Source organism: Toxorhynchites rutilus, chromosome 3, assembly GCF_029784135.1.
Source record: "Toxorhynchites rutilus septentrionalis strain SRP chromosome 3, ASM2978413v1, whole genome shotgun sequence".
In the NCBI taxonomy this organism is placed as follows: Eukaryota; Metazoa; Arthropoda; class Insecta; order Diptera; family Culicidae; genus Toxorhynchites; species Toxorhynchites rutilus.
In genome coordinates, this window is record NC_073746.1 from 86,942,448 (window position 1) to 86,954,179 (window position 11,732).

The window sequence follows — 11,732 nt, forward strand, 5'->3', positions numbered from 1 at the left end:
TTTCATTTCAATGTTTAAACTGTATTTTGAATTCATGTATGTGTAGTCCACAAGTGCTCAAATAACCATAGTTCTTACAATGGTGTACGGTCGCATTTAATGATAGTTGCAATGTTAATCTAACTAAAGGACATTTCAATTTCTATGAATGTCTGTACGATGAAGCCTTAGAGTTGATAAGAGATGATTTCTAGTCACTATTGTATTGGTATATCTTTAATCCGTCGGTATTCCAGCTCCGCGCAAGATGCATATTGATTTCCAGTAGTGTTCCGGTTCTGTCGAGTTGATGTTACGATGGTGCTTCGTTGGGTGCCTCGAGGGAGCAACGAGCAAATTGCATCGTGTCCAATCAGCCATGATAATTTGGAAGGGTTTTTAGTGGTTCTTCCATATCGAATCAACGTCTTGGTACTCGGCTCAGCTCGAACTCACGCACCGTGCCGAGTGAACCATCCTTCTCTTATTGATTCAGAAGCCGCCCAATATCTCGGAAACTTTGTATTCACTTTCTGTCGCTCACACGTTCGGTCAGTGGCAAGTGTGTACAGCTGCGTTATGGCGGAAGATACGTGCACGCGCGTATGTGAATTCAGCTTCTGATGGGAATACACAATATATAGAAGAGAATGTTGCTTATTGATCTGATGACAGTCGACGCTGATGGTTATAATGTTTTAGGTCTCAGGTTTTGTGTAACTGCGTTCCATTTTCCGCTACATATTCGGATTCCTGCTGGGTTTTGAACAAGCTGCTGGAACATTTCTCTCTCTCTCTTGCGCAAGTAGTGTTACTGTTATTCCTATCTATTTTTTTATAATTGTGTTGAATATTGTGAACAGTTGCTTAAAACGGTTAGTAAATTGAAATCGATAAAATCAGTGCAAATGACAAATCCTAGCAAATACTGTTTGGTTTCCAAGAACAAAACAATTTTCTGCTAGATTGTGGCAAACAAGATCAATCGCTATTTTCCTGTAATAATCTAGAAAGCGACGAAAATTTACTTTGATTGAAATTTTGCTTAGTGTTAAAAACTGTGTGCGAATCGGGGGAAAAAATCGCAGCTAGTAAAATTCTAACAATCAGCTACAGCTGTAAGACAAAAAAACAGAGCCGAAAATGGAAACAAGAGCCAGGGGGAAACTGAAATCTGGATGAGAGATAAAGATAAATAGAAACAATAATATGCCGCACAGACCCTATTCGAATTCGTCATCGAGCGAACGAAGGGATGAACGGGTTTCATTGGGACACCGTTTCTCAGTTCTCATCCGAAACATCTCCACGTGATTCGGTGACGCTCGTTTTGTCCGCTTAAAACCATCTCTGCCGAGTTAATAAATGAATGAATGATTCTAGTTTCCCTCATCGTGTTGTCACTGTGGCTCTTACTCTTTTGCTTCATTCGTTTCAACATTCGCAACGCGCTTATCGGTGACGTCGTCGACCATCATCGCGTGATCTCGACCGACGACGACGATCGCGCGAATTCGAGCGAGGACGTTCACGGCGCTCACGGTCGCGACGCTCTCGCTCTTTTCGACGCTCTTCCTCCTGCTTACGGGCTTCCTCTTGGCGACGTTGCGTCTCGGCCAAGATCTTACGACGCTGTTCCTCCTTAGTGGCGATCTAGAAGAAATTAGACGGTAGAGGTTGATGAAAAATAACAATCATCGCAATGAAAAACACAAACTTACTTGTTCAGCAGTCAACGGCAACCAATAGATGCAAGGTGTCGTTTTTGTTTTCCTGAAAAGATCATCCAATAGTCTGATGGGAGGTTCATTTTCTTTCTTTTTGAATTTTCGTGCTGAAATAAAATCGTAAAAGCGTTTTAGTGTTGTTTTGTTTTTCTTACAAAGGAGCGTTTTTACCTGGTGACAAACTGGTACTATTACGTCTCCGATCCCTATCCCTTGCGAAGTCCCGCTCTGCAGAACGCCTCCTTCCAGCCGTTGCAACACGATCCGGTCGTCCCTCGTCGATGCGTCCAATTCGCTCACGATCCCTGTCACGTTCTCGTTCCCTATCGCGGTCCCGTTCCCGTTCACGATCTCGATTCTCGCTGCGACCACTCCTGTCGACTTCCACCCGCTCGCGGTCATGTTCGAATGCATCCTTTTTTCCAAGGTCCCATTCCCGCACCGGTCGAATAACATGAGTGTCCTGGGGAATATTGATGTATAATATTAGGAAAGCTTTCACCCACCGAACCCACTCTGCAACGATATTCAGTTTTATTAATGATGGCGACAGTAGAGGAACTCGCTCTCACTTGAGCTATCCCCTTGAAGTGAGAGAATAGTAATAGCAGTAGTTTTCTGCACTTAAGCCCGTCTCAGATGACTTGGGTCTCGTATTCAGTTAAGTTAGGTCAGTTGGAATAAAAATCATGTAAGGATCAGGCGTACTTTGTCAATTTCATGTTACTCGTTATAACTAATCCAAAGCAACGCCAAATCACAACTCAAAAAAGCTCCAGTGTATTCAGAGAAGATCAGGGGCCCAGGAACATGGAACCTCGAAACTTTAAAAACCCTGGTAATCTGAACTTCCGAGGCTAGTGGCTCTAAACTTGTAGTGTCACAGAAAGCTCGAAGAGACGTCAACATGATAAAGCGAAGATTCTTGGTGAAGATTCTCCGTAAACCATAAAGCTTGATAATTTGGCAGTTCTTGGCCCAAGCGACACAAACTCAGCGGATACCGCTACCAGGCTGGGAACTTCGATTAAACTGAATAAAAATGGTAAGTTTCTTCAAACCCCATCTCACTTCAGATTCCAAACGAATTCGGATACTGGAAAAAGTAATAAATTTAATATAATTTCTAAAAAACAGATGAGATTCCGACTCTCCCAAACGAACCTAGCGAGCGCACAACCTAACTAACTAAGGCGCATGTATAGATGCATGAAGATTCTAACAACATGGACTACTTTAGCTTTAGAGAAGTTGCAACTTATCAAATATGCACCTTAATGTGGATTTGGGTACGGTAATTGAAAAATAATACAAAGCAGAATTGGTCATATAAGAAATTTACTCAATTCAATGATAAGAGTCATTAGATTAATTTCAAATACCCAAGCAGTCAAAATGACTGCCTTTGGGCAATATAGGTATAACACCGGAAATGAAAAAGGGGGGAGGTAACTACTATAATCAATAAACGCATTTAAATGTTGTACAAAAAATCACAACATTCTAAAATACTTGTGTCAATGAATACATAGTTGTTTTTCTGATTGAAATTCAAAAGCAATCAAAATGACTTCCATGGGCAATCTAGTGTTAATAACCGAGAAGAGTGTCTTCCAGAACGTCTCTCGTCAAATAACATAGACATTGCTAACAGGTAATAAGGTAATAACAGGTAAGGTAATGAACCAACGTTCACAAACGCCATCAAACAAGAAATCTGACACGTTTCCGAAGAGGCGTCATTGTCTGATCATAGACACATTCTTCTTGAATGGGATGTTGGCTTGACAGTGCAGAGAGAACAAAAAAAACAATTGGGAACGGTATTCCCTTGAACTCGAGTCAATCTAAAAGATAGTCTCTGTCTGTCTACAACAGTAATTGTCCACTAAGAAAAGTTTCTTCGACAAGGATCGTTACTTGGTGGAACAAAAGGCCGTTCGGCATCGCAAACAGCTGTTCAATAGAGCTAAAATTACTTCGGACTGGACTAAGACGATCCAACAAAAAACCTGGATCCATAATTGCAAAAGCATTGAAAATACTCAATAAAGCTCTGGCATAGGACCACTCGAACGGACTTGGTTCTCTCAAGAAGGACTACGGGTCGTTCACAAAAACTCCCTCAGAAGCAGTGCTGAAAATAATCAATTCATTCATTTGAATTCCAACGAACAATGACCATCAGTCATGCTTGACAATACTTCTCTTCACCCGAATATCGCGTGAATAAACATCTCTTCTCATTGTATCTCTTCCATTCGGTTGAAAACCCGCACCTCCATTCAAGCCGCTTGTCATGATGTTATCAATTGAAGTAGTGACCGAAACTCCATTGACACTCGACGATGCTTTGGTTTGTGTGATTTTTTTATTTATTTCATTCTTATGGCGGGTTTACATTAGGGAGATCTATAGCTATAGATGGATTTATTCAGCCGAAAATAGATGTAAACGGGTGAGAATATATATGATACACTTCTTCGAGGTATATATGTGTAGAATATATAGAATAAATTCAGGCATGTGTAAACGCTGGTTTCTTAGTTGGAATTTCTTACTGGCGAGAAATCACTAAAGTTGGATGCAACACATAAGTAAGGTGGTATAGTTCAAAGTTTTCAGTTCATGGAGGAGGGGCAAGGGGACAAAGTTCAAAATTTTTAGTTTTTATCATGTTTGATATCAAAATGTATGTTTTCGGATACGCAGAGTTCATTTTTCAACTCGGTTTCACCAAAAAAACGAGGGGAAAAATTGATTTTTCGAACCATCGGTTAACTTTGAAAAATCGCAACTCAAAAACGAAAAAAATGCCTCTCTGGTTTCGAAATATACTATGTGAAAAATCCTCAGCCATTCAGAAAAAAAATTAAAAATATAGCGCACTCGGTTCCGACCCTATGAAAACAATAGAAAACGAATACAATCAATAATAACGAGAACAGATTTAGAACATTTTGTAATGGCTTAAATTTGATATGTCGATCATCTGAATCGGTTTAGCAGTTCAAAAGTTATAAATTTTTGAAAAAAGTCATTTTTGGAAAAAACTCTCGACTAAACTAAAAACTACCACTTCTCACGAAAATCTGAGAACCACTATATCGGTTTGACATGGAATGGCTGATTTCTAGAAAAAATCCAAAAGGGGGGATGATTTCGGGTGAAAACCTCAAATGCTGAGTGATAAAAGACTCTTTGAAAAACACTTCCATAAAAAAAGTTTTGCGGGGATTGCGGGACAAGTTTTATAAATCCATCCGAAGCAAAATTAAATTTCCAAAGTAGTACTTACTTTGGAGTTAACACATACTACAACCAACCGAATTTTGAAACTGACAACAAATGCAAATTCTCCGTTAAAAATGCTTCAAGAAACATAATGAGCCAACAAAAATCGATCAAAAACTTCACCAAAACACATGTTAGAAAAACACACGCAAAATAGTTGCACCGGCGAGCATGCGAAACTGGTATCTTATCGCGTTGCCAGAGCAATGATGCGCCCGCGGAATGGGGTGAAACACGTGATCCTAGAAGCTTTGAACATCCTAGAAAAAGGAACTATAAAACTTTTTTGTTTTTATGCAACTTCATTTTTTGGGTTTTGGCCGCCTAAAATTTCTCAGTGACCACTGTGCGTCATCCAGATATGGGTGACTTTCCTCGTTCAAATTGAATAGTATTTCTAAAAGAAACTTGATAGAATAGGCACTTAAGTGTAACTATAGGATATGTAGAAAGATAATAAAATTATAACCATATCATTATAATGTTTATTCTATACTCCTTGTTAACGTATAGTGCGGATGGTTTGTAATGCAGCTTTTTGCGAAACCCATATAATATGACATTGGCATGTGTTATTGTTGTCAATTCATCTTCAAATTAAATAATATATTGCTAGATCATGTAAAAGTTGTCTACAAACTAAATTTGATCTTCATTAAATAATTTATCCGCAATTTGGGCTCCGCAAATAGCTCAGAAAAGTCACTTTGGGCGACGAACGTGTTAATTCTTTCACGTGCTCTTCAAAAATTCCCTGGGAACACGGAAACCAAAGCTGTACTGGATTCCTGACCACTGCGGTATAGAGGAAAATGATCAAGCAGATGGACTCGCAAGATGCGACTCAAACTCACCCTTTACTGGTCCAGAACCATGGAATTCGCGACCAGTGCCGAAAATAGTCACGTTCACAACATTCAAATATGGCGAATTTCAACCTACCTTGTATTGACAACCTACTGCTCAAGCGATTATCGATAAAGATGAAACAATACTATCAATGAAAACAAGTGGAATCAACATCAACGTGAACATGCTATGAAGTTAATTTTTCATTGCGTCTTCAATATCGCCGTGATATTTGAGTCATCAGAATTGAATATCATTGCGTGTTGATGAGAATCAAAACACAAAAATTTAACGGCAACCAATTGAGAGTGAACTGACTAAAGGGTATGCTAGTGTGGATGCATGATTTTTTTTATGTTTATCTCTGAAGAAATAAAAAAATATATTTTTTTAATATTCATTTTTCTATTTCTGCTTATTAATTATTTAAAAATGCAAAAATTATATAAAAAAGGAAATTAATAAAATTAAAAAAAGTTAGAAGCGTGTGAAGTGGGAAGGCCATGAGACATTTCGCCGCTATTCTTGACTTCTTCGCATCAAAATCGATTTCATTCAACAAGCCACATTTAACCGCATTTAACCGCAGTATATGTATGCTGGGTGAGGAAGTGGCGGGTAAGATTACATACATCCAAAGCCTCCTGTACGTAGGAGCAGGGCCCGGCATAGTCATAGTCAACTGAGGATAGTCGACTGACTATATCCGTAGTCAGTTAGTAATGGATTTTGGCTTCTTCACGCAGTTTCTTCGCCAAAACGACTGAACAGTCAGTCGGGCGTTTAGTCGCTATCTCCCTCTACCAAATCGACTATATCATTTCATTCTTCCCAGTCAAATTTTCCTCATTGCATTTTGAAGTGACTTCTCCCAAAACAAATTCGTTCCTCTCTCTTTCCCATGTATCTTTATGCATGCATCGATATTTGAGTTCACCGTGGTTTGACAAACGCTACAGGTGAGCTAGATTTTTTTGTATCAGACACGAAAATTACTCACACGTATAAAAAAGCGTGCTCTGTGTGCGCTATTTTGCACGCCAAATACTAACTAATACTAACGCGAGGACCTTTATAGCATACTTGATAAATGTCTAAGTTCGTTGGTTTCAGTTCACGATGGATAGAAAATAAATCGTCCATTGAAGGGGTAACTACTTTTTTGCATCAGGAATCGAGTTTTCGTTCCTCTTTATATGGACGTACAATAAGATTGCATACGGGGATACAAAATTAGTGTCAGGGGCAAATGGAAATGAGGATTGAAGTCAGTTGAATGAAGAGGCAGATTTGTATTCATTAGTCGAGTCAGTTAAAATAACAACTGACTGGACTAGTTCACCAGTCATCCTCGCTCAATTCATTTTCTAGTCAAGTCATTCTTTGTTGGCGGTGACTGCCGAAGCAGCTCTAGTCGAAGCGGGCTACTGGGAGTAGAGTCGGTCTTCATTTTTCACCGTCGACGATTTCGGGCCCTGCGTAGGAGCATTCTTTGTTCTTAATTAGCATAAGAATCGTATTTAATAGAAGTTCACAGCAAGCGATGAATATCAATTTGGCCTGCCTTATAATCATCTCAAATTATTGGCAGTAAGGAAGGTGCGCGAATGCATGTTTATCGAAATTCATTCGTGCTGTTTTCATACAATATAGTAAACAAAGTTCACGCGTCCTTGACACGATTGAAATGGACTTTTGCGTTACACTCACTATGAGAGATATGATGTTGTGTTTCAGCAGAAGAGAATTCATCAGACACTGGGAAGAAGTTAACTTTTACTGTCGTAAATGAAATTTGATAATTTATGGCACTGTTTGTGATTGTGTGTTGAAAAAAATTGAAAGACCGGGAAGTGGCGGCCAATTGGTTGACTGTGCAACTTAACCAGTCAAAAAAATCAGTCCGAGTATTAAAATTACTCATCAATTGCAATTACCACCTTCGAAACATAAGTATAGTACAAGATGATATTTGTCGCTTCTGTAATGCCGGAAGCGAATCCTCGGAACATTTACTCTGCAATTGCGGAGCTCTAACAAGACGTAGACTTCAACATATTAATAAGGCCTCTCTGGGGCCTAAGGACGTTTGGTTTGTGTCGCCGATCAGGTTTGTAAATTTCATCAGAGAAATTATTCTTGATTGGCACCTATCTCGCTACGCCTACTCCTTCATCAATAAGCAGTAGATAAGCTTGAAGCATAGTAGAAAAAATACCACAATAGTTCAAAATAATAGACGCAGTGGTTCACACCCAACAAGAGAAAAAAAGCTATAACTGGTTAACCGATTGTGTTCAATGCTTACCTCAGCCTGCATCAAAGTATCTCGGCTCCAGCCAAATTCTTTGGTATCCTTCGCATTTTCAATTGTGATACGCGTGGTTCCTGTATCGTCCAGTGTCGAAATGATCGCCTTCTCCATAGCCGCCTCTGTGCCGAAATCAACATTGAGGCACTTCGGGTTCGACACTGGCCACCGAACTCCATGCAATGCATGGCGTGTTTCAACCGCTTCGCTGGAAATAACATATAATAAGTATGTTATGTTAAGATTGTTACATTAATACTTACTCTTCCGTCTCATATTTCACGTAGCATTTGGATTTAATCTTATCGATCCAAAATCCGTTTTCCACGATTTTTCCCGTGCGCGCGAGCAACCCTTTCAGCTGCAGCACCGTGAATGGTCTGACCAAATTCGTTATGTATAGTATGTTGCTGGAATGGTGTCGAGCAGGACTCGGTGGTCTGGCCACAGCATTGCTGCCATCGTCACTGACGATACTGATCTTGCGCGCAACAGCAACAGCTTTCTCGACCCCCGGTTTCATCTTGAACTCCTGCTCTGTTCCGTGTTCAACATTTTCATTATCTGATTTCTTCGACTTGTCCTGCTGTTTGTCCTTTGAACGACGACGTTCTCCGGTGGGCTGTTCTTCATTGCTATCGATGATTTCTTCTGGTTCTGGAGAAGATTCCAACTTCACATCTGACAACGGCACCGGTTTAACTGGTTCAGATATAATATTTTTCAAAGAGTCTGTGGAAATTGCTATAACCGATGATTTAGTATCCGGTTTAGAGGACAACCAACGACGCCTTCGTTGCAGAGGTTTACGAACTACGTTCTCATCTGTTGTTTTTTTCTCAGGGCTACGCTTAGGAACAGGATCTTCCTTTATTTCTCCTGCTTCCAGCTCTTCGTCGTTGGCATTTCCTCCGGTTTCCTGGTCCTCTTTCTTTTCAGTCACATCTTTTGCTACGGGCGATTTGGTACGAGATCTAAAACGTGATTTTCTCACAGGTTTGGGCGATTCCGACTTGCGTTGATATTTCTCTGATGATGAATCATCTTCGGAAGTCTCTTTCTTCTTGTCCTCGTTCTTTTCCTCTTTTTTAGAAACCGCCTGTTGACTGTCATCTTCTTGCACGCTTTCGTAGTCCACCTCACCAGATTCTCGAGACTGTTCACAAACATCAGTTTTTGTGAGCACGGTATCTCGGGTCTCTTCCGGTTCCACGTTTGCTCCATTTTGGTGCTCTGAATCGGAATTGTCACCAACTTTTGCCACTTCCTCACTATCTCTCTTCTCTTCATCAGCATCAACCTGATCGGTGGCATGCCTCTCCACAGGTTCATCAACACTAGTAGGTAGTTCTTCGGGATGTTCCTCAGGAATAGTTTCCATCATGGTGGAATCTTTCTCCGCTTCATTCTGACCATTTTCCTCCCTCTCACTTTCCTCGTTATCGGAAGGCTCAACGGATTGTGACTTACGCCGCGAAGATCTTCGGGGCTTTGTTATAATCCTTTCCTCGGATGCCTTGGCCCGAGAACTTTTACGAGAACGATACTTTTTCTGTCCTTCCTCCTGTTCAGAATCACTTGCGACCGTTTTACGTGGCTCTGTAATTTCTTTGTCTTTTGTTCCTTCCTCCTCTTCCGGGCGATCTTTATCATGCTCCTCGGAACGCTCCGGGCTTACTGTGGGAGACTTTCGCCCCCGTCTCGACGTCCGCCTGGAAGATTTCTCGGGCGAGGTTTTTGTCTTATCAGCTGTTTTACGCCGCATTCTAGAAAATATGATAAAAATAACACTTCTTAGTTTTTATATCAACTGTTGAAAAATAACAATCCATAATATTGAACAAACAATTTAATTTAAACACTTCGATTGTCTAGCAAGATTTTTTTTCTAAATATTTTCGGAAGCCGGGTAATGCGCTTGCCATAGACATTTTGCTTTGCTTTTCACTGGGTGACACATTGGCGACGTCAAACTCACCTAGTAACGCCTAATTTACGCGTTCAACTAACTTCCGACGCAATTTTTCGAAACGATGCCCAATAATCCAACAAATATACTCAAAATAGAGTAATTTCGAAATCGAACGACGGGAATATTAAAGGCTTGTCCGTATCGTAAAATCAAACGCGCGACGTTTGGCGACCATCAAGAGTTTTCTTCTTTTTTGTTAAGCTGGAGTGTCACAGAAGCACACGAAAATGATTGTTACCGTTGATGGAAACAGTACACACTGATGTGAGATGGTCGAAAAGTTGTATTAAATGTTCTGAAAAGCCTACCCCGCAATGGGTAGCCCAAGGCGCGTAGAAGTATATCCTAAGGTGGGCCAACTTGCTAAAACCACTCTTCAGCCATCTTGGAAGTCTACTGTGTTTTGTTTGCAAACAAAACACAATACGCTTGTGCCCAAGCTCGCTCGTGATCAGTCTGTCTCTTTCACACTTCAAGGAAAAAATTCCCCTTCTGCATTCTTCCGTACTGTTTTCATATACCGCTCCCCTAACCAACTTAGTGACGAAACGGCCTCACCTAGTACCATAGACCCGTCTTGGGGTAGCCATGGTATGTTTAAACCAAGGTAACTATACACAGGTAGACACGACACGTTTGTAAACATACGAGATAGGAGATGTGTGAACACAATGAAAGAGCGATAGGAATACTCTTTACGAGTTTTTGCAATTAAAGTGCGCTACACATACAGCGTCACCGCCACCGTCCCATAAACCATTCTCTTGGACTTAAGTGCGATTCACATGCAACATCCACGTTACTTTCACGTCACATTACGGCTATCATTCTCCCATGCAATTCTTATGGAAACATTCACATACACTAGCAACGTAATGACCCGTCAGCATACGTTCAACGAAAACGACCGGCAGAATTTGTAGAAAAGAATAATTGACGGAGTCGGACGGTTCATTGGGTTTTTGTCTGGGCTTCGTGTCTCGGTTTTTGTTTTAATTTTGGTTGCATTTTTTATACCAACATATCTCTCAGTTCCAAATTTAGGAGTCAAAATCATTCGCGACTAGTTGAGAAAAATAGTCTATATACTATTATTGTTGAATAAGGGTCGGGGCTAAGGCCGGTGGTTGTGTATGTGAACGCTACTATACAATTTCTTTGGAAGAATTTTTGACATTTCATTCCTTTACGTTCACTTCACGGTGACGGGACGTTGTATGTGCAGCGCACTTAAATCATCACAAGCGTCTGTAAGCGTATTTGTTGGGTGATTGTTTTTCTTTTCTATTATAGAGGTTCAACTACTTCAACTACGACGTTTGAAAAATGCCAATTAAAAGCGTGGAGCTTTCACAATTTGTTCGAAGAAAAATACGTGTAGTTTGGTTACGTTTTCTATAGTTTTGTCATCTCCTTTATAGTTCAATCAATATTATACAAAGAAAATATTTTAACTTTAGCTGTTGGTGCTGGAAAGATTGTGAGCCCAAATCCCATCAAAACAGAACGGTTTTGTCATTTTTATCGGCAGACATCTCCCTCCAGGTATTCCTTACTTGAACTCGTGAGCAGTTCCATATACATATATTCAACATCGTAG

The 11,732-nt window shown here is 40.3% G+C and overlaps 1 protein-coding gene across 2 annotated transcripts; it reads right to left on the reverse strand.

The window, feature by feature from the left end:
- LOC129774697 (apoptotic chromatin condensation inducer in the nucleus) lies at nt 1-10,386 on the reverse strand. Of its 2 annotated transcripts, XR_008742756.1 has the most exons (8): nt 10,139-10,386; nt 8,424-9,926; nt 8,158-8,368; nt 1,878-2,169; nt 1,701-1,813; nt 1,396-1,632; nt 1,202-1,329; nt 1-599 (listed from the first exon to the last, which is right to left on the reverse strand). XR_008742756.1 is itself a non-coding variant. In XM_055778570.1 (7 exons), exons 2-6 carry the CDS (start codon nt 9,923-9,925, stop codon nt 1,432-1,434), a joined length of 2,319 nt encoding a protein of 772 aa, XP_055634545.1. In that variant the 5' UTR covers nt 9,926; nt 10,139-10,386; the 3' UTR covers nt 1-1,329; nt 1,396-1,431. The 2 variants fall into 2 exon arrangements, 1 of the variants encoding a protein (XP_055634545.1); XM_055778570.1 differs by having other exon boundaries at nt 1-1,329.
- Nucleotides 10,387-11,732: the final 1,346 nt, after the last annotated feature.

Excerpts from the sequence above, each read along its gene's own strand:
- LOC129774697 (XM_055778570.1), bottom strand. The coding sequence starts at position 9,925 with ATGCGGCGTAAAACAGCTGATAAGACAAAAACCTCGCCCGAGAAATCT. Across the intron at positions 2,170-8,157 it reads ATACTTTGATGCAGGCTGAG|GACACTCATGTTATTCGACC; the intron begins GTAAGCATTGAA and ends AATATTCCCCAG. Across the intron at positions 1,814-1,877 it reads TAGTACCAGTTTGTCACCAG|CACGAAAATTCAAAAAGAAA; the intron begins GTAAAAACGCTC and ends ATTTTATTTCAG.